The sequence below is a fragment of the Salvelinus sp. IW2-2015 genome, linkage group LG11 (genome assembly GCF_002910315.2).
Source record: "Salvelinus sp. IW2-2015 linkage group LG11, ASM291031v2, whole genome shotgun sequence".
Classification (NCBI taxonomy): domain Eukaryota; kingdom Metazoa; phylum Chordata; class Actinopteri; order Salmoniformes; family Salmonidae; genus Salvelinus; species Salvelinus sp. IW2-2015.
Window position 1 is genome coordinate 24007994 of NC_036851.1, and position 25057 is coordinate 24033050.

Here is a 25057-nt window from a genome sequence, read left to right on the forward strand (position 1 = left end):
AAGGAAATACATTCCACAAATTAACTTTTAACAAGGCACACTTGTTAATTGAAATGCATTCCATGTGGCTACCACATTAAGCTTGTTGAGAGAATGCCAAGAGTGTGCAAAGCTGTCATCAAGGCAAAGAGTGGCTACTTTGAAGAATCTCAAATATAAAATATATTTTGATTTGTCCAAACCTTTGACTGGTACTTTATATATAGGGCTAGGAGTCTATTTGGAATTTGCTGCTCCTCTGCCATCGTAATTGGCACTGCAACGGGTCCCTGTCTCCAAGAGAGTGAAAGGGGGTGGAGATTGGTTCAAGTCTCTGAGAGTGGGAAAAATGCACATGCTCCCTGTATAAGGGATGGAATCAAGTCAAAGTTAGCTTAGCTTCTCTGCAGTGATGTCACCTTCCCTGTGACCTGAGGTAGCCTACTGTCACCCTGTACCCCACCACGGGGGCATGGTATGGAGACTTCAGAGATCACGTATAGTACCCCAAGTATAGTACCCCAAAGTGTGTTGATACAGGTTACATACATCTTCTTATTCTCTAAAACATGTATTTACCTTAAAGCCTGATTGCTTCTAAATCTTTGATTGTACCTTATTGGGGTTGGCCCCTGTGGCAGGGTGATCTGTGTGTGGACCCTCCACTCCCCCTACTGGCAATCTGAGTGCAGGGCACCTTCCTGATCTACAACAGTGTTTTTCTAGCCTCACTCTATGCTCTACACTGACCAACGCCATATAATGACTGAGTGCATTCACTGATGTGAAATATCTTGATGTACACTGAACAAAAATCTAAACGCAACATGTAAAGTGTTGGTCCCATGTTTCATGAGCTGAAATAAAAGATCCCAGAAATGTTCCATATGCATATAAAGCTTATTTCTCTCAAATTCTGTGCACCAATTTGTCTACATCCCTGTTAGCGAGCATTTCTCATTTCCCAAGATAATCGATCTACCTGACAGGTGAGGCAAATCAAGAAGCTGATTAAATAGCATGATCATTAAACAGGTGCACCTTGTGCTGGGGACAATAAAAGGCCACTCTTAAATGTGCATTTTGTCACACAACACAATGCCACAGATGTCTCAAGTTTTGAGGGAGCGTGTAATTGGCATGGTGACTGCAGGAATGTCCACCAGAGCTGTTGCCAGAGAAGTCAATGTCCATTTCTCTACCATAAGCTGTCATTTTAGAGAATTTAGCAGTACGTCCAACCAGCCTCACAACCGCAAGCCACCTGTATAGCATTGTGTGGCTGCACAGTTTCCTTATGTCACCGTTGTGAATAGAGTGCCCCGTGGCGGTGGGGTTATGGTATGGTCAGGCATAAGCTACGGACAACAAACATAATTGCATTTTATCTATGGCAATTTGAATGCACAGAATTACCGTGACGAGATCCTGAGGCCCATTGTGAGTCCATTTTTTTAAGGCATCTGTGACCAACAGATGCATATCTGTATTCCCAGTCATGGGAAATCCATAGATTAGGACCTAATTAATTTAATTAAATTGACCGATTTTTTATATGAACTGTAACTTAGTAAAATTTTTGAAATTGTTGCTTGTTGCATTTTATATTTTTGTTCAGTATAATTTGTGAAATGTTGGATAAAGTATCTGATGAAAACAGGGGCTCATGGATTGATAATGAGCTGAGAAATCGGATGGTCCAGCGTAATGATGCCAAAAAGGTAGCAGACAGATCTGGCACTCTGCAAAGTTGTCGTAAATTAAGGCATGTAGATGTAGTGACCAAACTAAACAAATGTAAAAACAAGAGATATTATCAGCACAAAAATGATGAAGTTAAGAATGATGGGAAAAACTGTGGAGAACTCTGAATGACATAATGTGTAGGAATTCAAACATGTCTGCCTATTTTGTTGAAACAGAAGGTGTTTTTATTACTATTTATTATTATTATTTATTACTAAACCATGTGCCATTGCTAATTAATTTAGTAACTACTTTACAGGCAATGTAGACATATTGATGCCCTGAGTCCATCTGATTGCTTACTGTTATATACCTGTATAAAAGATTGTATCATTAAAGAGAGGCAATGCATGCTTGAATTTCACCAAGTAGAAAAAGAGGTTGAAAATATGCTGTTGTCTCTTTCTGATGACAAGTCACCAGGTACAGATAATCTTGATGGAAAATTGCGTAGCCACAGCCAACCATATATCCACCCCAATTTGACAAGTGCTTGACATGTGGGGAGTGTCCAGAAATTTGGAAAGAGTCAAAGGTCATACCTCTACCTAAAGATAAAACAAATTCTACCTTCATTGGTCCTAACAGCCATCCTATAAGATTGCTGCCTGTGTTGAGTAAATTAATGGCAACATTTTATTTGTGCAGATTTTTCTCATGTAACGGTCTGATAACGGGTTAGCTGCATTCATACGGAGGTCATTCTACATGTATGGTCTTAGTGCAAATGACAGATGATTAGCTAGAGTATGGATGACAGGGAGTTAGTGGGTGCAGTGTTAGACTTTAGCGCTTGCTTTTGAAGTAATTGATAGGTGAACTTGAGTGGTATGGATTCACATCCACTGCTCAATCCTGGATGGAAAGCTAACTATCCAGGAGAAGGCAAAGAGTTTTCTTTAAAGGTCCAATGCAGCCCTTTTTATCTCAATATCAAATCATTTCTGGGTAACAATTAAGTACCTTACTCTGATATAATAAGGCAAGTACTGGAAACAATAGAACACTATGAAATATCGGGGACACCAGGCCTGGTTTTCATAGCTGATTTTGAAAAGGCTTTTGATAAAGTACGACTGGAGTTTATATATAAATGCCTAGAATATTTCAATTTTGGGGAATCTCTTATAAAATGGGTTAACATTATGTATAGTAACCCTAGGTGTAAAATAGTAAATAATGGCTACAACTCAGAAAGTTTTAAACTATCTAGAGGAGTAAAACAATGTTGTCCACTATCGGCATATCTATTTATTATTGCCATCGAAATGTTAGCTGTTAAGATTAGATCAAACAATAATATTAAGGGATTAGAAATCCGTGGCTTAAAAACGAAGGTGTCATTGTACGCTGATGATTCATGTTTTCTTTTAAAACCACAACTAGAGTCTCTCCACGGCCTCTTAGAGGATCTAGATACCTTTGCTATCCTCTCTGGATTAAAACCAAATTATGATAAATGTACCATATTACGTATTGGATCACGTATTGGATCACTGCCATGTAGTTTACCAATTAAATGGTCTGACGGAGATGTGGACATACTCGGTATACAAATCCCAAAAGAAAGAAATGATCTCACTCCAATAAATTTTTATAGAAAGTTAGCAAAAATAGATAAGATCTTGCTACCATGGAAAGGAAAATACCTGTCTATTTGTGGAAAAATCACCCTGATTAACTCTTTAGTCATATCACAGTTTACCTATTTGCTTATGGTTTTGCCTACACCTAGTGACYTGCTTTTTAAATTATATGAACAAAAAATATTCCATTTTATTTGGAACGGTAAGCCAGATAAAATTAAAAGGGCCTATTTATATAACGAATATGAATTCGGAGGGCAGAAATTATTAAATATTAAAGCACTATACCCTTCACTAAAGGCATCAGTCATACAAAAGTTATACTTAAATCCAAACTCGTTCTCTAGTAAATTGGTACGAATGTCTCATCCTATGTTCAAGAAGGGCCTTTTTCCCTTTATTCAGATTACACCTGCTCACTTTCGGTTGTTTGAAAAGGAAATAATCTCCAAAATATCTTTATTTTTTAAACAAAACTTAGAAAGTTGGTTGCAATTTCAGTTTAATCCACCTGAAAGGACGGAACAAATAGTACAACAAATATTGTGGTTAAATTCAAATATAGTAATTGATAAAAAAAACTGTATTTATCGAAGAAATTTTTTAAAAAGGTATAATTTTTGTGAATGATATCATAAATAGGAYTGGTGGAGTTATGTCACACATGCAGCTAACACAGACATATGGAAATGTCTGCTCTACCCAAAATTACARCCAATTAATTGCAGCATTACCACAAAAATGGAAGAGGCAAGTAGAAGGGGAAAAAAGTAAGGAACTTGTATGTCGGCCCTGTATTAAAGAACATAAATGGTTAAAGAAAAGTGTGATAAATAAAAACATATACCAATTTCATTTAAGGACCAAAAAACTGACAGCTGTGCCATATAAATTGCAAAATAGTTGGGAAGAGATTTTCGATGTACCCATTCCATGGCACATGGTTTATGAATTGATACGCAAAACAACGCCGGATTCAAAACTTTGAATTTTTCTATTTAAATTACTATACAAAATTCTTGCAACTAATAGAATGTTATATATATGGGGGATACAATCTTCCCAGCTCTGCAGATTCTGCTGTGAGGAGGCCGTCATTAGATAATTTATTTTGGTATTGTCCATATGTAGCTCGTTTTTGGTCACAGGTCCAGGAATGGCTGAAGAATTGCAACATTTKCCTAGAACTAACGCTACAGATAGCAATACTGGGGGATTTGAAAAGCCATAGTCAATCAATCAATAATATAATTATTATTTTAGCAAAAATGTTTATTTTTAATTTACAATCTGTAGAAGCTATGAGAATTGGAAGGTTCAAATCTTTTGTGAAGCATCACAGCACAGTTGAAAAATATATGGCAAATAAAAATCCGAAATGGATGATGTTGGAAGATAGATGGGAAGGGTTGAGTGGAGCTGAAGGGTGGGACTAATAACAAGATAAACAATGTAGGGCATACGGGATCTGTGAAATGTGTATAGGTGCGGAGCTTTTGTGAAATAGCACAGTTACAAGTGGAAATCAAACTGGATGGACAACAGAAATAGAGGAAGGACTAAGAACAAACAAGAGATAACTATTATAAAGTAGGCTGTGTCTGTAAAATGTATATAAGATGTATAAATTGAAGGTAAAAGCAGAAGTGTTTATTAGTTTACTCCAATTGGGGGATCGGTGGTAGGGTTTGCGGGGAATAATAATAGGTATATTCTTTAAAAAAGTATGTATGTCTATATAGGTATGTCTATGTATATATGTGTATATGTATGCATACGTGTATGGATATATATATTTACCCCCAAAAATATGGGGGATTGGAAATGATGCAGACAATTACATTGGAAGCAACATTCTTTCCGCAATATTAAGCTGATCCACCCCCCCCCCCCCAAAAAAAAAGTACCTTACTGTGATTTCATTTATTTCAATTAAAATGGTAATAAATAAATAAAAATAGCTTGTTAGCAAAGAGCAATTTCTCAAGCAAGAAACTAGCTGTTATTGGCAGAGAGTTTTGGAACTCTTTCTTATTGGTCTATTAAATAATGAAATGCTTGTTGATGTCACCAGGCAGACCAAAACTCCATGCCACCAAAACAGGCTGAAGTGTCAGGCTGGCTTTTCTAACAGCTCTTACACTAAAAGGGCATTATCATAATTTTCACTATTTCTCAGTATTATTCCATCCTCAGTGTGGAAATATATATAAAACACAGGAAATTACGTTTTTGACTGTACTGGGCCTTTAATGGAAGTTTCTCAAACAATAATGTTATATCTAAGATGTGGCATTCCACAAGGGAGCTGCCTAGGCCGATTCCTACACTCAGTTTTTACTAATGATTTACTGTATGTAAATTTATTGAAAAAGCAAATAGGATACGTATGCTGATGACTCTACAATGTATAGTGCTACATCAGCACATGTGTTAATTGATGTACTGAGCAATGAATTAAGAACTGTGTCTGAGTGGGTTGGTATGAAGACAATTATGTTAAACATTTCCAAGACCAAATGTATTATGTTTGGGTCTAGAAATATGCTTGCTGGTGACCCACGTTGGACGCATCATTATTCTGGTCTGAACAAAGACAACATTGTTATTAAAATTGGAAAAGGTGACAAGAAAATGCACAGAATATTTAACATCCTCCACTCTTTTTCGGGTGATTCAATCTTTAGTCCTGTCACACCTAGAACACTGTCCAGTCATATGGTTGTCTGCAGCAAAAAAAATATATATAAGAATAATTCCAGCTAGAACAAAAAGGAGCTGCCAGACCAGCATTTCATTGCTCTGCCCATACAAATATCAACCAAATGAATGGTAACTTCTCATGGCTTTCTCTTGAAATGTAATTATTCTCCAGTCTGGAAATGCAATCCTGTTCAAGAAACCGCATTATTTCTTAAGCCAATTAGTGCATACCGGCAATAAAGATAATCACCAAACCAGACAGGTGAGTGTGGGGCATCTGATACCCCCCAGACCTAGGACAAATCTCCTCAAATCAACAGTTATATACAAAGCCATCACTGAATGGAACTCCTTACCAACTCATATTTCCCAAGTGAAAAGTAAATTCCCAGTCAAGAAAATATTAACATCTAATGTGATTTACCATAAGTCTGGACAGATACTGATCCCTGAATATGCTTATTGACAGTTAAATGTTACAATTCAGGTATTTTAAATGTCTGTAATGTCTACTTGTTGTTTTTTAAATGTATGTAAATTGTAAAGTATTTTTGTCTGCAATGTCTTTTTCGTTATGTGTCAGACCCCAGGAAGACTAGCCGTCTTCATGGCGTCAGCTAATGGGGATCCTAATAAAATAAAATCAAAAAAAAAAAACACAGTCCGTGTGTGTGTGTGTGTGTGTGTGTGTGTGTGTGTGTGTGTGTGTGTGTGTGTGTGTGTGTGTGTGTGTGTGTGTGTGTGTGTACTAGGGTGACGGCAGCTGATCTCCAAGGTCGTCCCCTGGTTCAACGCAACCTTGCTGGTTAATCCCTAATGACTGCAGAGTGGCAGCACTAAAAGAACACACACACTGTCGTTTATTCCTATATTCTGTCCCTTCACACATTAATAACCAGGGAGGTGATTGGATCTGGCTGCTGTGAGAGGTCTCTATAGGGCTCTTATTCTTCCATCTCTCTGCCTATTACTCCATCAGGCAGCAGGTCACAGGCCGCAGCCTGGGAATACAGTTTGTGGCCCATAAAGACCCCCACAAGACTGAACAGGTTTTTCCCCCTGCCCCCTTCCCTTACACCTCTTCTTCAGCGTTCCTTGTGAAACAAAAAGTGTGTGTTTGTGTGTGTGCGTGCATGTGTGCGTGCCTGTGTCCCAAGACTGAGTGATGTCACCCTGTCCTCTCCTCTGCACATGAAAAGAATGATCCCTCTCTCTGGGTGTTAATGGTAGGCACATTATTCATCTCTCCTGCCAATGTGGCTCCTTTCAGAGATGAAGGCATGTGAAGAGTCATGGAGGAGGATTAAATATGTAGAAGAACGGACAGAGGGAAGGAAGAGAAAAAGAAGTGAAGGAATTAAGAGAGATGTGACAAGGTGTGAAAATATTAAATATGTACGTAGAGTAAGAATGGCGGATGAAGGGAAGAGAAAAAAGGAAAGACTGAAGAAAGAGAAGAAGTGATAGACGGTGTGTCTGTCACAGTGGAAGCCGTCACTGAACATCCATGACCTTTTTAGATGAGAGGCCTCTTACTGCGGTGACACGACCCCCAGTGTGTCAAAGCTCTGCCTTTATTATTACCTTTCTGAGGCCTACCATTGGACAGGGACCAAGTGCTAATTTACATCAATCCCATCAGCCCCTCATACAGTAAAAACCAGAGGAATACATATCACTGCTGGGACTGAAAGACTATGGTAGAGGACACTACTTGTATTGGTGTTTACTTGAGATACTGTCTGAAATAGATCACAGGTTACTTACTTACTTATGCCCATCGTTCCCCAGGGAGAATAGGCCATCGACGACTCCTCTCTATGGCACTCTGTTCTGGGCAGTCTTCTCAATCTCATTCTATCCCATGTCAGATGTTTTGGTGTCTGCTTCAATCTCCCGCCTTCAGGTGTGTAACCTCCAGATGACCATGAGTACTGGAGTTTTTTCTGGTCCAGTCGTGTGGTCACGAAACACTCCTGGCCCTGTGCAAATAGTAGAAGAACAAGTTACCAGGATAAAAAAAATCCCTCCTTGATGAATGACACTAAAAACATATAATCAATGCTGACCTTCATCAGACTGCATTACCCGATGACTAAAGATGCCAGCGTATAACTTACATTTTCACACAAATATCTAATTGAAGTCAATCTATGATTGATATCTTAAGTTAGGATTCGGTCTTAAAAGACTAAAAGAAGCAATCTAGCCTCAGACTCTTGCTCCAATGATTTATCAAAAAGTCATAAAGCAGCGTCTCAGCAGCCAGTTGTCTTCGTTAGGCTTTCTTTCATTATGGCTGAGACCAGCAAACTCATAAAAACGTGTCCAACCTTCTATGTTCAACTCAGCACTAAAAGCAGAGGTCTTGGGCCCATTTCAGGCTGTGTGTCAGTGGGATATGGGCTGTCAGAGGCCAGACAAGTTCACACACCAGGCCCGTGATTGACTGACTTAATGTAGGGGGGAGGATCAATAAGCAATATCAGAAGTTTTAACACAAGGCAATACACATAAACCTTTACCAACTTCACAATGTCACTCACTCACTGTTCATTAAAGCTTCTCCTCCTCATCCCTTAGGATAAAAAGGGATACATCCATCAAAAACTCCATCAATAACCCTGGTTTTCATAGTCATTCCTCCTTTTCTAATCCCCCTCCTTTCCTCTTCCCTCATCTCCATTTTGATGTCTGTCTATTAGTGGAGGGTGAGGCCTTCCCTGTTCTCGCATCCAGGGGCTAAATTAGCTCAATCAGCCCCCTTTCACCTCCCCTCACTGGGCCTGGAGCTGAGTGACATACTGGTCCCCTGGGAGGCGCTGGACTCATAGACATAGAGTAGAGCCCAGCGACAGATAGATAGATAGGCCTACAGATAGATACTGACAGAGACAGATAAGACAGAGGGAGAGAGGAGATGAGGAATGGGAGGAGGAAAAGGAATGAAAGGGAGGAGAATGGGAGTGGCATGAAAGCTCCAGAGGTAGAGAGAGAATGTGGGGCAGAGAGGGAGGCTGAGTGAGAGGGAAAGAGAGTGAGAGAGAGAAAAAACATGAATTCAGCCTAATCTGATACTGGGGATATTCCCAGCCCTGAATGGTGCTCCTTGTTTTCTATTTATTGAACAAGTAAAAGAATCTCTGATTCATTTTCATCACCATCCCAGTGTCTCCTTTTTCCCCTTTCACTCTCTTCTGTTATTCATCTATGGAGCCCAGCAGTGGCCAGAGAGGGCTGTGCTGCTGCCAAGCCCAGGTCAGGGCCTGACTGTGGGGAGAGGAGGTGAACAGGCTCCCTGCTCTGTTAATCAAGGTGCGTGTGTGTTGGGGGGGGGGGGGGGGCTGGTTCTAAGGAAGCCATTTCAGCTCTACAGGGATTTATTAGACTGGGGAGTGCATTAGCATCATAAAGACCTGGGAGAATAGGGCTTTGGATGGCCGGTGTACGCCAGCCACACACTCTGGAGCATGTGTGTGTAAGAGGAATCGGATTGCCGTGATTTAAGCCCATAAAGAATGTTAAACGGCAAATATGGATCACCCCATGGCAGCACTGGACCTAATGAATCAGGAGAGGGAGGAGAAGAAGGGTAGAAGGAGGGTGGAGGGTTCGGAGAGACCAGCTACTGTACTGACTGATGACCACTAATGAATGACAGCACACGCACACTGGGAAAGCTACAAACACACACACACACGACAAAGCTGAAAACCACACTCTACGCACAGACATGCACGCACACCCACAACCTCAAGGTTTTCCAATATTCTGTGACCCACCCACCTACTGTATAAACCAGATAACATTATTCATGACCCATTTTCTTTCCTGTGACCCAGCAGGAATGAGTCATGACATTGTAGGTCCCAACCCACTTAATGGTAACGTTGGATTACCACACTATCAACTGTGTGACTTTGTGTGTGTGTGCTAAAATATCAAGTATATACTCACCCAGATTTGGGAGGCATGATGGATCAGAGTTTTGACAGAGGACAGACGGACCACACCATGTGCTGAGGAGAGGGGGGTGTTGAGGGTTGGCTCAGACCAATGGGAGGATGGGGAAAACCACTGGCTCACAACTAAAGGGAACACTAGGCCCAATAATAACTGCAGACAAAACATTGGCCTCAACCCTAACTCATTCACATCTCAAAGTTTCACAAATACAAGCCCATTGACATTGATGAATGATTTGCACAAATAAACACACCCCAACCATAATATTGGCTTTCCTAATACATAATGGTTGTTGGCTTTTTTACATGGAGGCCTAGACAAACCAAAGATTGCAGGCCCTTTTCAATCTTTCTTTCTCTCTGTTCCTGTGTTGTTTTCAGATTAACTAATAATTATTGTAAATTTGTACCTGTGCTACTGTGTGTGGTGAGTGAGCCATCGTGAAATTACAGCACTCATTATCCTCCCTCCCTCGTCCTATTTTAAGCCTCTCTTCATAGGGGATAAACTGCCCTAATAAAATGGTATTTAAAAATAGGTTAATTGCATTGCAGCTCTATTCCTGTGATTGTTATGGAGAATAATGAGATGAGAGCTGTGGGGAGAGGGGGAGAGAGGGACAGAGAGAGAGAGAGAGAAAAAGAGAAAGACAGAAGGGGTTAGACAATGTGGAGGGTCTCAACCTGGAGTTTGGTGGTTCTCTGCCTCTCCCTGGTGGACAGAAATAAGAACAGCAGTGTTAGTGTCAGGTCCAGGGGAGAACTGACTGCCCCTTCTCATTGAAGCCCCGAAGTTCAAGGCTGAGCACGGTACTGCAGGCATTGTTTGCAGAAAACAGGATCCCCAATTATAGAAGGGGAAAATGGCAATATTTGTGTAAATAAGCACACATTTTGAAGCATTCCTGGTACCAATATTTTCTTCTATTATACAAGATGTATGCCTTTGAACCAATTATTATAATTTTTTAAATCGCACACAGAAGAGGTTTTAAGGATAATTTAGTAGCTAACGGCAGCCTGCAGTAACCCGGTTGGCCCTCAACTTGAGATTGAGGTACACTGAGCTAGCCTGCAATATCACTTCCTGGAGTAGCTCAAACTGTGCATCGTATGTCTACATAAATCTCCCACATGACGCCATCTTAACCGACTTCCTTGGCTTCAAATGCGCTATTGAGTCTTCACATAGGAATGAATGAAGTCTCAAGTGATCAATGGCTTTCGCCCTCCCTTCGGCAAATCTGAGCAGAACCCTATCCTCCTGATTCCTGCTTACAAGCAAAAACTCAAAGCAGGAACTACCAGTGAAGCGCTCAATGCAGAAGTGGTCAGATTAAGCAGATGCTAAACTACAGAACTGTTTCACTAGCACAGACTGGAACATGTTCTGGGATTCATCCCATTCATTATTAAGTGCATCGACGACGACGTCCCCACAGTGACCGTACGTACAGTACCAGTCAAAAGTTTGGACACACCTACTCATTCAAGGGTTTTTCTTTAAATGTACTATTTTCAACATTGTAGAATAATAGTGAAGACATCAAAACTACAAAATAACACATATGGAATCATGTAGTAACCAAAAAAAGTGTGAAACAAAACATACTACATTTAATATTTGGACACCCCTTCAAAGGTATATGGACACCCCTTCAAATTAGTGGATTTGGCTATTTCAATTACCTCGTACCTGCACATCGACTCGGTACTGGTATCCCGTGTATATAGCCAAGTTACCGTTATGAATTATGTATTTATTCCTTTTTTCCCCCCCTTTTTTTTTCTCTCTGCATGGTTGGGAAGGGCCTGTAAGTAAGCATTTCAGTTGGTCTACACTTGTTTTTTAGGAAGCATGTGACAAATAAAATGACAGTAGGATTAAGTTGTCCCGAGACACTGATACATGCACACACCCTCATAACACTGTTCATCTGCATGCATCAGGACACAATGTGTCTCTTCGGATGGTGTTAAGGTTTCCTTGATATTACTAAAGGTGCCCTCAAGGGTTGATTTCAGGCACAGTATTTTTTACTAGTTATATAAACAATATTGGTTTGTCTGTAAGACATTTTAATCACCCATTTTATGTGGAAGATAATGTTTTGTATTCTTCTGCCACTTCTGTTGACAAGGCTCTTTCAGAATTACAAATCGGCCTTTTTAGCTTTGCAGGTGTCCATTGGATGGATTGCACGATTTCTGTTTATAAAGCCCTCTTGCACAAATCTTACTTCATTGTTAACCTACAGACATACGAGCTACTAGACCCAGTGTCAGAGATGGCTAACTCTGGAGATCCCTTTTGTCTCCTGAGTTAAGTAGACCTGCATTTAGTTTTTTTGCACCTTACTTGTTTTGGTGCATCTAGGACACTTCAGACGGCTGGTTGATGACCTTTTTACTAACGAATGTCTTAGTGTTTTCTAAGTTAGTTTTCTAAAGTTGGGTTGTAAATATTGTATATTTGTATTGGGTTGCAATTGTAAATATTGAGAATTCGTATAACTGTGTACATGCAGGGAACCCTTGTAAATAAGGCTTTTGGTGTGGGATATGGGATTTCCCGATTTAAATAACTAAAATAAACTCAAACACAAAAAAAATACTCATATTTTGGTAAAACATTTTATATCCAAAGCAAAACCAGAATGCCAGTTTCCCCTGCCCAGTCAGCCAGTCAGCCAGTCAGTCCCATACRGKGACATGGGGGGGGGTGGGGKGGGGGGGGGGGGGGGCAGTCAAAGAGGGGACAACACGTCACATTATCTGCAGACAAGCTCTTTGGCGTGTTGGCTGGACAATAAAAACTAAAATAAAACAATTGCTTACTAACATTGGAGCAGGATAAAGGCAAACTCTGGCAGACAGAGAGAGTCAGGTCTGTTCAAGGTTATGCCAACAGATCTCCTCGATGGTATTTCTGAGTACCATTAGAAGGTAGTCATCTCCACGGAAATCAAAGACCATGAAGGAAAATACCCTTCTCTTGTGGTATTTGGGTTTGGCTGGGGAGCAGTACTACAGGCCATCTTCACATTCACAAAAAGCGCAATTAAAACAGAATAAAATCAAATAAATCACCTCTCAACAGTCTCTGGTTCCAATTTCTGTAGGTTAAAAAAGAGAAACCACTCCCAATCAATAGAAAAATGGCATAATATAAACGTACATGTTGTTCTCAGCCTGGTGAAATTTGAACAGTTCTTCACACAAAGAAAAGTATAGAATATGTCTCCCCACTGGTCGTACACTTTCACACTAGTGGCTTAAATACTTGCATATGGCTGTTAGAGGAAAAAGGTACTTTTGGAATAAAATAAAATCAAAAAGAACAAATACAATACATTTAAGTGGCTTAGTGGCATAAAACATATGAAATAAAACTAATTTCATAAATTCTTTCATGTACAAAGTCAATAAAATATAGGTTCCAGTGCTTTGGGAGATAAAATAAAACCAACTATAATCAAGAATACAAACAAATACCTTTTAAATCATCATGTTTCTTCCTTTTTTCTTTACTGATCATAAGCCATATCAAATCAAAGTGTTACCCCTAGTCCCTCATCCAAATTCATTTGTTACCTGTTAGTTTATTCATGTATTGTACAGCCGTAGTTTGGTTTCTACAGGGTTGGTTTGGTTTGTACCTAGTGAGTGTGTGTAGTTTTATCTGGCTGACCCAAAGCTGGCAGTTCTACAAGCACAAACCGGGTGAGGTACTGAAGTCTCGCTCAAAGTGTTGATTTGAACACAGCCTCATGGCACACTGCTTTGTGTGTGTGTGTGTGTGTGTGTGTGTGTTAGGCTGGTGCTGTGTTTTTACAGTGCGGAATACGACACTACAGACCAATCTATTTGACTGCTCCTCTCTCTCCTAACTACAACAGGGATCATCAACTAGATTCAGCTGCGGGACAATGTTTTCTTGAGCGGATGGTCAGGGGGCCAGAACATAATTACAAAGAATTTGTAGACTGCTAATTGACTGCAAGAAGCCCAAACAGGTATCAAAACATAATCATTTCAAACCTATTTTATGCATGGGAATACATTTATTTTACTACCCCTAAAATCACTTGGAGCTGATTTTCTGGCGTTTAACAGTCTTTTATGTAAACAATAATTTAAAAAAGAAAGTGGTCTCAGAAAACTTGCGGGGCCAAATAAATCACCCGTGGGCAAAATTTGTAGCGCAGGCCGCCAGTTGGGGAACCCTGCACTACAATATGCTAAAACACAACCCACTCCTTCGCTCTCCACACTCTCCAGCTAACCCAGATAGAGTGGGGCTTCAGGTGGCTAACACAAGGCACGTTGGCAGGTTAAGGACTGAGCTACATAACCTCTTCAATCGCTACACTATCTCACAATGCAGGGCCAATCCATCTCTCCTCAACATTCACACAGGGGTCAGAGGTCATGGAGTAGACTTGGCAGTACCCTAAAGGCTAAAGGTCATAGGTCACACAGGAGATGGCAGTACCATAGAGGTCATGGCAGCGTGTTTTACAGAAGAAGGGTGTGTGTGTGTGTTAAACCGTTGGCAGTGCCTCACATATTTCCCTTCAAATAACAGGGGCCCTTCTGTGTTAGCGTGAACAAGAAGCTGTCTGTGCTCGTTGTGTGTTCGTGTGTGTACTAGATTGTGTATCATTTAGAGGTGCTCTGATATTTACAGTGGTAGGGAACAACTATTTCAATCCGAAACATGGATTTGGTTTCTCATATTGCTGTTGAATGTGTATCTATGTGAGTGTTAAGGGTGTGCATCCATAAGAATTTTGAGTGTGCGTGTTTAAGTGTGTCTCAGTGTGTGTACAGTGTCTATGCGAGTGCTTACAGTGTATGTGAGGAGTTTGGAGTGCATATGTAGCAGGGTTGTTGAACAGAGCAAAAGCATATATCACAGTATATCAGTGCTCTTGGGGGTGTATGTCCAGTGGGTGTTCTGTACGTACCATATGTGCCTGTGTCTGTGTGTGTCTGTGTGTACACTCCTTCTACAGTATATCTGTGTCCTCTATGCTGAAGCTGGATCTGCGGCTGGAGTCAACCGAGGCCTCAGGGGACATGGCAGAGAGCAGAGGGTCTCCACCCAGAGGAGACAGAGCCTCGTCCATCATCAGGAAGCCCAGGTCGCCTCTCCTTCCCTGGGTACCCAGGAGGCCGAGCTCCCCTAGCCCTGACAAGCTCTCCGGGTAGCCAGGCACCCCGTCACACAAGTCCAGCGACTGGGCAAAGTCAAAGGGCTGAGAGCTGCCCACAGCTGGGTACTGGAGGGGAAGTTGGGGCTGGAGGTGAGGGGGGAGAGGAGGCAGCTGTCTGGGCTGGCCCTGCTGGGGCTGGATGTGGTGGGACTGGGGGTGGTGGTGGTGTTGTTGGCCCTGGGCATGAGCTTGGTGCTGGGCCTGCTGCTGCTGCTGCTGCTGCTGGAGCTTCTCCTCAGGGCTGGTCTCCTGTTTGATGTAGGAACCCATCAGGTCCCCAGAACCCATCCCAGAGGGAGAGGAGCTGGGGAGGCCGTGCAGACGAGCCTGCATCTCTAACTCCTACAGACACAGAGAGGAGGAAGAAGAGAGGGTAAAGAGAGGGAGAGATGATTAAATACAGATGACTGCATGGCACGGCATTCTAGAGCTCATACTGTACATGCTCTTTACCTCAATGTGTGTATGTATGCGTGTGACCGAGTGTGTTTCATGAATGAATGTGTGTGTGTGTGTGACAGAGTGTGTGTGTGTTACCTCGATGCGCAGCCACAGCTGTTTGTTGGCCATCTCCATCCTCTTGAAGTTGTTCTCCACCTCTCTGGTCCTCTGCATGTCCTTCTGCATCCGCTTGATGTACTCTACGGAGGCCCTCAGAATGGTGCCCTTATTCCAGCGCACGTCCCTATAGAACATTACAGAAGAACATCTTTCCCAGTGAGCACTAGATGTTGAAAATACGTCTTTTCAATGTCTTCGCAACCAAAAATATGTATTTTGCTCATACGGTTAGAAGGCTCAGTTGGCCAAACAAGAAGCAGGACACATAAGAATACATCTTCTGCTAATACATATACAAAAAGTCTACATATCTCATAGACATAGAACAACAAATATTAACACGGTGAAGTGAGGTGACTTACAGGTCGTTGGTTTTGGGGATCATGCCGCCCAGCTCTTTAATGCGGTCGTTGATGTTGAACCTCCTCCTCCTCTCAACTAAACCACAGGAAAAGAGGGAACGATGAAAGGAGGTGAAGAGAACATGGGAAAACGTGTTGCAACAATGGCATTTGGAATTTCATGTGAGGCAGTCCACCTTCAACAACATGAACACAAAGGCACACACACTGACGTGACTATACACTCTGGCTGTTATTGCTGACTAAACTCAAGACAGTGTAGATGAGTGGTTGTCCGCTTGGAGGTTAGAGACAGAAAGAAGCTTGGAGGTTAGAGACAGACAGATACAGAGACAGACAGACAAAGAGAGAGACAGATGAGGAAGTCAGATTCCAGCTCTAAGCAGATGACCTTGTCCTACTGTCACCAATAGAGAAAAGTCTAAAGGAACAACTTAACATTCTTTGGGAATACAGCATCAACTGGGGAATCAATATCAACTTTCAAAAAATTTGATTTTCTAGAAGAAGGCCAGGAATCAGAGGATCAGACACTCCTTCAAATGAGGAAATACCATGGTTGAACATGCCCAATGGTACAACCACCTGAGATAAAAGAATCTGTGCCTCTGGGGGATTTTTTCTGGAAGTGAATGCACTAAAGAAAAAGCCTGCAATGTATTTTACTGTATAAAAATAAACAAATATTCTTATCCAAATCTGGTGCAAAATATTCAATAGTGTAATTTGACCAAATGCACTATATGGAAGCAAGGTTTGGGGTGAAACCTGTAATTACAATTACAAGCATTGGATTATCCTAAATATCCAAAGGAAAAGTACCAAATAATGTATGCAGAGCAGAACAGAACTCGGACGATTCCCTTTCAATATAAATATAAAGGACCCGAGAGAGAGAGACCGTGAGAGAGAGAGACCGAGAGAGAGAGAGAGAGAGAGAGAGGGAGACGGAGAGAGAGATGAGAGGGAGACGAGAGAGGGACTGAGAGAGAGACCGAGAGAGAGAGACCGAGAGACTGTGAGAGAGACCGTGAGAGAGTCCGTGAGAGAAAGACCGTGAGAGAGAAAGAGAGAGAGAGAAAGACCGAGACCGTGAGAGACCAACCGAGAGAGAGAGAAAGAAAGAAAAAGAGACCGACCGTGTAAGAGATCGGCCGAGTGAGAGAAAGAGAGACCGTGAGAGAGAGGGAGACCATGAGAGAGAGACCGTGAGAGAGACCAAGAGAGGGAGACCGAGAGAGAGACCAAGAGAGGGAGAGACCAAGAGAGGGAGAGACCAAGAGAGAGAGGAAGAGACGGAGAAGAGAGGGACCGGAGAGGGGAAGGACGCAAGAGAGGAGAGACCAAGAGAGGAGGGAGGACGAGAAGAGAGGAGAGGAGAGCAGAGAGAGAGAAGAGAGACGAGAGGAGAGAGGGAGACGAGAGAGGGACACAGAGAGAGAACGCGAGAGAGACCCGAGAGAGAGAGACCGGAGACCAAGACCGAGAGAAAGATCAAGAAAAGAGAGAAAAGAGACCAAGAAATGAGAGAGAGACCGACCCAGAGAGAGACCGAGAGAGAGACCAAGAGGAGAGACCGAGAGAAAGAGAGAGAGAGAGGGAGACAGAGAGAGAGAGGGAGACGAGTATGACTTAATAAAATGTATGTACACAGAAAACAAGTGTGCAATAAAAATCAAAAACCAAAGAACAGAATATTTTTCACAATGTCAGGTGTGAGACAAGGCTGTAGTTTGAGTCCAAATCTTTTCAACATTTATATCAATGAATTAGCAGACATGTTGGACCATTCTCCAGCCCCAGGACTCACACTATTTGACACAGGGTGAAATACCTGCTATATGCTGATGACTTGGTACTTCTATACAAACCAAAGAAGGTCTTCAACAGAACATTAATATTCTAGAAGCAATATTGCCATAATTGGGCCCTGGCAGTAAATTTCCCAAAAACTAAACACCATAAATTCACCCTGAACAACACCATCAATTGAACACACAAAAAATTACACCTACCTTGGTCTGACCATATCTGCATCGGGAAAATTTATAGGGCAGTGAATGCACTCAAAGAAAACCCGCAGAGCATTGTATGCAAATAAATTGAAATTATTCAAAATCAACATCCCAATTAGAATTTTTTGGACCAAAATATTTGACAGTGTAATCCTACCAATAGCTCTTTATGGAAGTGAGGTTTGGGGGCCACTCAATAAACTGGACTTTAAAATGTGGGACAAACATCCAATTGAAGCCCTACATGCAGAAATCTGTCGGAAAATCCTACAATCCAGAGAAATACACCAACTAATGCATGTGGGCAGAATTGGGGCCGTTTTCCAGTAATAATGAAAATACAGAAAAGATCATAAAATTTTTGGCTACATCTAAACCAAGTCTGCAATTTAAAAGCACTTCAAACCCAAGAGCTGAGCCCCAGAACGAGCCCTCTCAGTCAGCTGGTGTTGGACTAACCAACAAAGCTGACACCAGCAGTGCTTCAACAAGAAAGAATTCCAAATAAACAAAATCATGAACCAATCAAAGGACTCATATAATACAACATTGGAAAAAACGAACGAACGACACCGACCGACCGAGAGAGAAAGACCGACACCGCACCGACACAAAAGAGAGAAGAGAAGGACTACCGAGAGACCGCGCCGCGAAGAGAGAGAGACCAGACACAAAAAGACCGACCGAGCCGACAAACCGACGAGAAAGAGACCAAAAAACGACACAAAACCAAAGAACCGAAGAGAGACCGAACGCACTGACGAGAGAGAAAGAGGAAAGAACCAAAAAAAAAAGGCCAGACGAAAGAGAAGATGTAGACCAAAGAGAAAACCGAAAAGACCGACACACGAGAGAGAGGAACCGACAACCGAAGCGACGACCAGAGAGAGAGACCAAGACCGACAAAAGAACGACACGACCGACCGAAGAGAGACCGAACGACCCCGAGACGAAACCGACATGTACCGACGAACGAAGGACGCGAGACCACCGACCCAGATAGACAAGACACGACAAGAGACCCGACTCCGAGAGAGAAAGACCGACACCGAACGACCGAGAGAGAGAGCCGCACGACCGAGAAAAAATCACAGAAAAAATGAGACACGACAACAAAGAAGACCAAACAAGAGAAAAGACCGAGACCAGACCGACAGAGAGAGAGCGCGACAGCCGCGAAGAGACCGAAAGAGACACGACGAGGAGAGAAGAGGACACCTGACCGACCGCGACCGAAACGAGAGAGAGACCGACACGCCGCCAAAGAAAACCGAAGAGAAAAAAAAAAAGACCGAGAGAGAAAGACCGACACCCGAGACCGACCGAGAGAGAGACCGACACCACAAAAAAAAACCGACCAGATATACCGACGAGAGAGAAAGAACGAAAACACCAGAAGAACAAGACCAGAAAACCCAGGGAGAGAGACCACACATCCAAAAGACCGAACCGACCGAGAGACGGACCACCGCGAGAGACCAGGCCGACCACCAATAGAAAACCAAGACGAGCAGAGACCGACACCAGCGACCGAGAGAGAAAGACCACGACCACCGAAGACCGACCGAACAGAAGACCGACACGACGACCCCGACCGAGAAGCCAACCGACCACGCAAGAGAGAGACCGACAACGAGACCGAGAGAGATAAGACCGACACCGACCGGACCCGACGTAGACCGACCAACAAAGACACCGAGAGAGAGAAAGACGACCACCGGGAAGAGAGGCCGAGGACACAGACCAGAAGAAAGAAGAACGAGACCAGAGAGAGAGGACCGACACAGAACCAGCCGAGAGAGGAGACCGACAAGAACGGGCCGACCGACAGAGAACGAGAGACGGAGAGACCCAAGAACCAAGAAAAGAGAGAGCCGACCCGAGACGAGAGAGAGGCCGAGACACCGACACGACCGAACCGGACCAGACCGACCGACCGACCGAGCGAAGGCCGACACCGACGAAGAAGAGGGGACGACACCGACCGAGAGAGAGAACCGGAACACCGGACCGAGAAGAGACCGACCAACACCGACCGAGAGAGAGACCGAACCGAGGCCGAGAAGAGACGACGCGACCGGACAGCGACACCGACCGAGAGAGAGACCGACAACGACCGAGAGAGAGAACCTGACACCGACCGATGAGAGACGACCCGACGTAGAGGACCGACACGACCGAGAGAGAGACCGACACCGACCGGAGAGAGAGACGCAATGGACACGACCGAGAGAGAGACCGACACCGGACCGAGAGAGAGCGACCGACGACCGCGACGAAACCCAGCCACACGACCGAGAGGAGAACGACAGAAACCGACCGAGAGAGAGACCGACACCTGACCAGAGAGAGGACCGACCCGACCGACGCAAGAGAGAGCCGACACAGCGACACCGACTGACCGACCGAGAGAGACCCGAGTTCTAACATTAGAGCAGCAGCTGCTAGAAAAAATGAGCTCCTACAAATATTGAAAATTTACATGGTTTTTAAGGTGAAGTACATCGGAAAAAAAAGCAAAAGAAAACCAAAGACTGATAGGAGACAAAACAAGCAACAAACAAAGATTAGGCTTTTGAGAAAGTAACTAACACTGACTCAAAAATTAAGGGGGAACCTCTAAAATAACACATCCTAGGATCTGAATGAATGAAAAATTTCTTATTAAATCCCGTTTTCTTTACATAGTTGAATGTGCTGACAAAAAAATTCACAACAAAAATTATCAATGAAATCATAATTTATCAACCCATGGAGGTCTGGATTTTGGAGTCACAACTCACCATTAAAGTGGAAAACCACACTACGGCTGTACCAATTTGATGTAATGTCCTTAAAACAGTCAAAATTAGGCTCAGTAGTGTTGTGTGGCCTCCCCGTGCCTGTATGACTTCCCTCAAACGCCTGGGCATGCTCCTGATGAGGTGGCGGATGGTCTCCCTGAGGGATGCTCCTCGCCAGACCTGGATCTAAGCATCCCGCCAACTCCTTGGACAGTCTGTGGTGGCAACGTGGCGTTTGGTGATGGAGCGAGAATGATTGTCCAGATGTGCTCAATTGGATTCAGGTCTGGGGAACGGGGGCCAGTCCATAGCATCAATGCCTTCCTCTTGCAGCACTGCTGACACACTCCAGCCACATGAAAGTCAGCATTGTCTTGGCATTAGGAGGAACCCAGGCCAACCGCACCACAGCAAACCGTTCTCACAAGGGTCTGAGGATCTCATCTCGGTAACCTAATGGCGTCAGGCTACCTCTTGCGAGCAACATGGAAGAGCTGTGCGGAGGATGCCTGGAGGATGTTGCAGGCTAGCAGAACGTTCTCACGCGTTCCAGACTCTGCACACGGTCTGTCACGTTGCTACAGTGTAAGTGAACCCGTGCTTTCAATCTGTGAAGAGCACACGGGCGCCAGTTGGGCGAATTTGCAATCTTGGTGTTCTCTGGCAAATGGCCAAACATCTGCACGTGTGTTGGCTGTAAAGCACAACCCCCCCCTGTGGAGTTGGGCCCTAATACCACCCCTCCTGGAGTCGGTTTCTGACCAAGTATCTGAGCAGACATAATGCACATTTGTGGCCTGCTGGAGGGTCATTTTTTGCAGGGCTCTGGCAGTGCTCCACCTGCCCCTCCTTGCACAAAGGCGGAGGTAGCGTCGCTGCTGACTGGTTGTTGCCTCACTACGGCCCTCCTCCACGTCTCTGATGTAACTGGCCTGTCTCCTGGTACGGCGCCTCCATGCTCTGGGACACTACGCTGACAGACACCAGCAAATCTCTTGCCACAGCTCACATTGATGTGCCATCCTGGATGAGCTGCACTAGCCTGAGCCACTTGTGGGGTTGTAGACTCCGTCATCATCTACCACAGCTAGAGTGAAAGCACCGCCAGCATTCAAAAGTAGACCAAACATCAGCCAGGAAGCATAGAAACTGAGAAGTGGTCTGTGGTCACACACCTGCAAACCACTCCTTTATTGGGGGTGTCTTGCATAATATGCCTACTAATTTTCCACCTTTTATGGTCTAGCCAGAATATGCAACAACAGATGTGAAAATTTATTGTCAATCAGCTTGCTCTCCTAAGTGGGACAGGTTTGATTTCACAGAAGTGTGATTGACTTGGAGTTACATTGTGTTGTTTAAGTGTTCCCTTTATTTTTTTGAGCAGTGTATTTTTCATAAAATTGTACAGTTATCTTAGCTAGCTGAATTGTTTACCAGTTGCTAGGCAGTTGCTAGGGCCTCTACTGGAAGAAGCTAGCTAGCTAACAAAGAATATCTAAGGACAGAAGAAAAAGGACATCAAAGTGAAACAGTCCTCTAAAGACACAAGAGACAATAATACAAGAAACAACGCTTCTATTACAACATTGTAGCCAACATCACCAGCGTTGCTATGGAAATGGTTTACCCACCAGACATCCAAACGGAGAACGCTAAGAAAAGTTTCAAAGGTTTGTTGATGGGACAGAACCATGAATGCCTGTTTGCAGATCTTACCAGTTGCAAAACAAGAGCAAATTAAATGTTTAATACCAAACGAGGGCACATATGGAAAAAGGTTATTTGCAACCATTTCCCTTTCTCAAAAAAGAGAGGCATCAGCCAAGGATGTCAGATCWGCATTTTTGAAGAAGCTGACCATAGCAACACGTATCAAACAGTAAACTTATATAATAATGGAACTGTATTGATACAAGGCAGTGATTCAAGCCTCCAGGCTTTTGAGAATAGGTTTGCTACCCTAAAAGTAGAAGCTGAACTCATCTCAGAAACTGAGGAAAAAGTCAAGGAGGGAGATGGAGAAAACCAGGCCCCAACGGTCTCTGTGACCCAGCAAGAAGCCCTCGGTGTCCCTCTACCTACCTCACCTGCAGCAGACAGAGCCAAGGACATGCCTACAGCACCAACAAGCCCTCAGTGTCCCTCTACCTACCTCACCTGCAGCAGACAGAGCCAGGGACATGCCTACAACACCAAGAACACCTGCTATGCAACATTTCCAACCGAACACCATAATTGAACAAACAAAAAATTACACATACCTTGGTCTGACCATATCTGCATTGGGAAACTTTAATATGGCAGTGAATGCACTCAAAGAAAAAGCCTGCAGAGCATTGTATGCAATAAAATGAAGTTATTCAAAATCCCAATTAGAATTTGGACCAAAATATTTGACAGTGTAATCCTACCAATAGCTCTTTACGGAAATGAGGTTTGGGAGCCACTCAAACTCGACTTTAAAATGTGGGACAAACATCCAATTGAAGCCCTACATGCAGAATTCTGTCGGAAAATCCTACAAGTCCAGAGAAATACACCAACTAATGCATGTAGGGCAGAATTGGGCCGCTTTCCAGTAGTAATGAAAACACAGAAAAGATCATTAAAGTTTTGGCTACACCTAAATTCAAGTCCAAATTCAAGTATGCAATTTAAAGCACTTCAAACCCAAGAGCTGAGCCCAGAAACGAGCCCTCTCAGTCAGCTGGTGTTGGACCTAATCAACCAAGCTGACACCAGCCAGCACTGCTTCAAAATAAAGAATTCCAATAAACAAAATCATGAACAAATCAAAGGACTCATATTTACAACATTGGAAAAACGAAACAAAATCCCAAAGCCGACTAAACTGCTATCTGACCCTAAACAGAGAATATGAATTGGCTGATTATCTCTACTCTGTCAGAGATACGAAGCAGAGACATATCCTTACCAAGTACAGGCTGAGTGACCACCGATTGGCAATAGAAACCGGCAGACATAAAAAGACATGGCTACCCAAAGAGGAGCGTGTATGTGGTCACTGCACGACAGGGGAGGTAGAGACAGAGATGCACTTTCTCCTTTACTGTGATGAATAGTCCTCACCAAGAGATTCATTATTCACAGATATTACTACATTTATTCAAAATTTTAACTTATTAAACCCAGAGGAAAAACTAAAAATACTCATGGGCGAAGAAGCAACGGCTCCTCTTGCAGCCAAATATGTATTTGCCTGCCATAGCCTGAGGGACACTGAATGATAACATCTGCATAGTAAATAGTAACTTACTTATTATTAGTATTATTGTTATTACTATTATCTCTATTATAATTATTATTATTGAGAGAGAGACCGAGAGAGAAACCGACCGTGTGAGAGAGAGAGACACACCTTGAGAGCGAGAGAGAGAGACACCGTGAGAGAGAGAGAGCGCGAATTAGAGCAACACAACGTGAGAGGAGAGAGCGAGAGAGAAGAGAGACACACTGTGAGAGAGCAAGAGAGAGAGCACACCACCGTGAGAGAGCGAAAGAGAAGACACACACCGTGACAAGGCAGAGAGACACACCGTGAGAGAGAGACACCCGTGAGAGAGGGAAAGAGAACACACACCGTGAGAGAGAGCGACACCGTGAGAGAGCGAGAGCAGACACTTGAGAGAGACGGACACGTAGAGAGAGAGAGCGACACCGTGAGAGAGAGAGAGCGACACCGTGAGAGAGAGAGCGACACCGTGAGAGCGACACCGCGAGAAGAGAGAGACACCGCGAGAGAGAGAGAAACACCGCGAGAGAGAGAGAGACACGCGAGAGAGAGAGAGACACCGCGAGAGCAGAGAGGAGAGAGACACCCGAGAGAGAGAGAGAGAGACACCGCGAGAGCGAGAAGGTCGTGACACCGCGAGAGCGTGACACCGCGAGAGGAGAGCGTGACACCGCGAGAGCGAGAGCGTGACACCGCGACGACGAGAGCGTGACAGCAACAGCGGACCGAGAGCGAGAGCGACACCGCGCGAGAGAGAGCGACACCGCGCGAGAGAGAGGCGACACCGCGAGAGCGAGAGCGTGACACCGCGAGAAGCGGACACGCGAGAGCGAGAGACCGCGACACCGCGAGAGAGAGACACCGCGAGAGAACCAGCGAGAC

At 43.5% G+C, this 25057-nt stretch overlaps 1 protein-coding gene across 4 annotated transcripts in view; it reads right to left on the bottom strand.

Annotated features, from left to right (window-relative positions):
• Nucleotides 1-12714: 12714 nt before the first annotated feature.
• The window catches only part of tfeb (transcription factor EB), a 107017-nt gene continuing 94674 nt past the window's right edge, over nt 12715-25057 (bottom strand). For all 4 annotated transcript variants that reach the window (XM_023996485.3, XM_023996483.3, XM_023996484.3 and 1 more), the window contains 3 exons: nt 16122-16197; nt 15736-15883; nt 12715-15540 (listed from right to left, as the gene is read on the bottom strand). In XM_023996485.3, the coding sequence (XP_023852253.1) occupies nt 14992-15540; nt 15736-15883; nt 16122-16197 (773 nt within the window). In that variant the 3' untranslated portion in view covers nt 12715-14991. The remainder of the gene's footprint in view (nt 15541-15735; nt 15884-16121; nt 16198-25057) is intronic.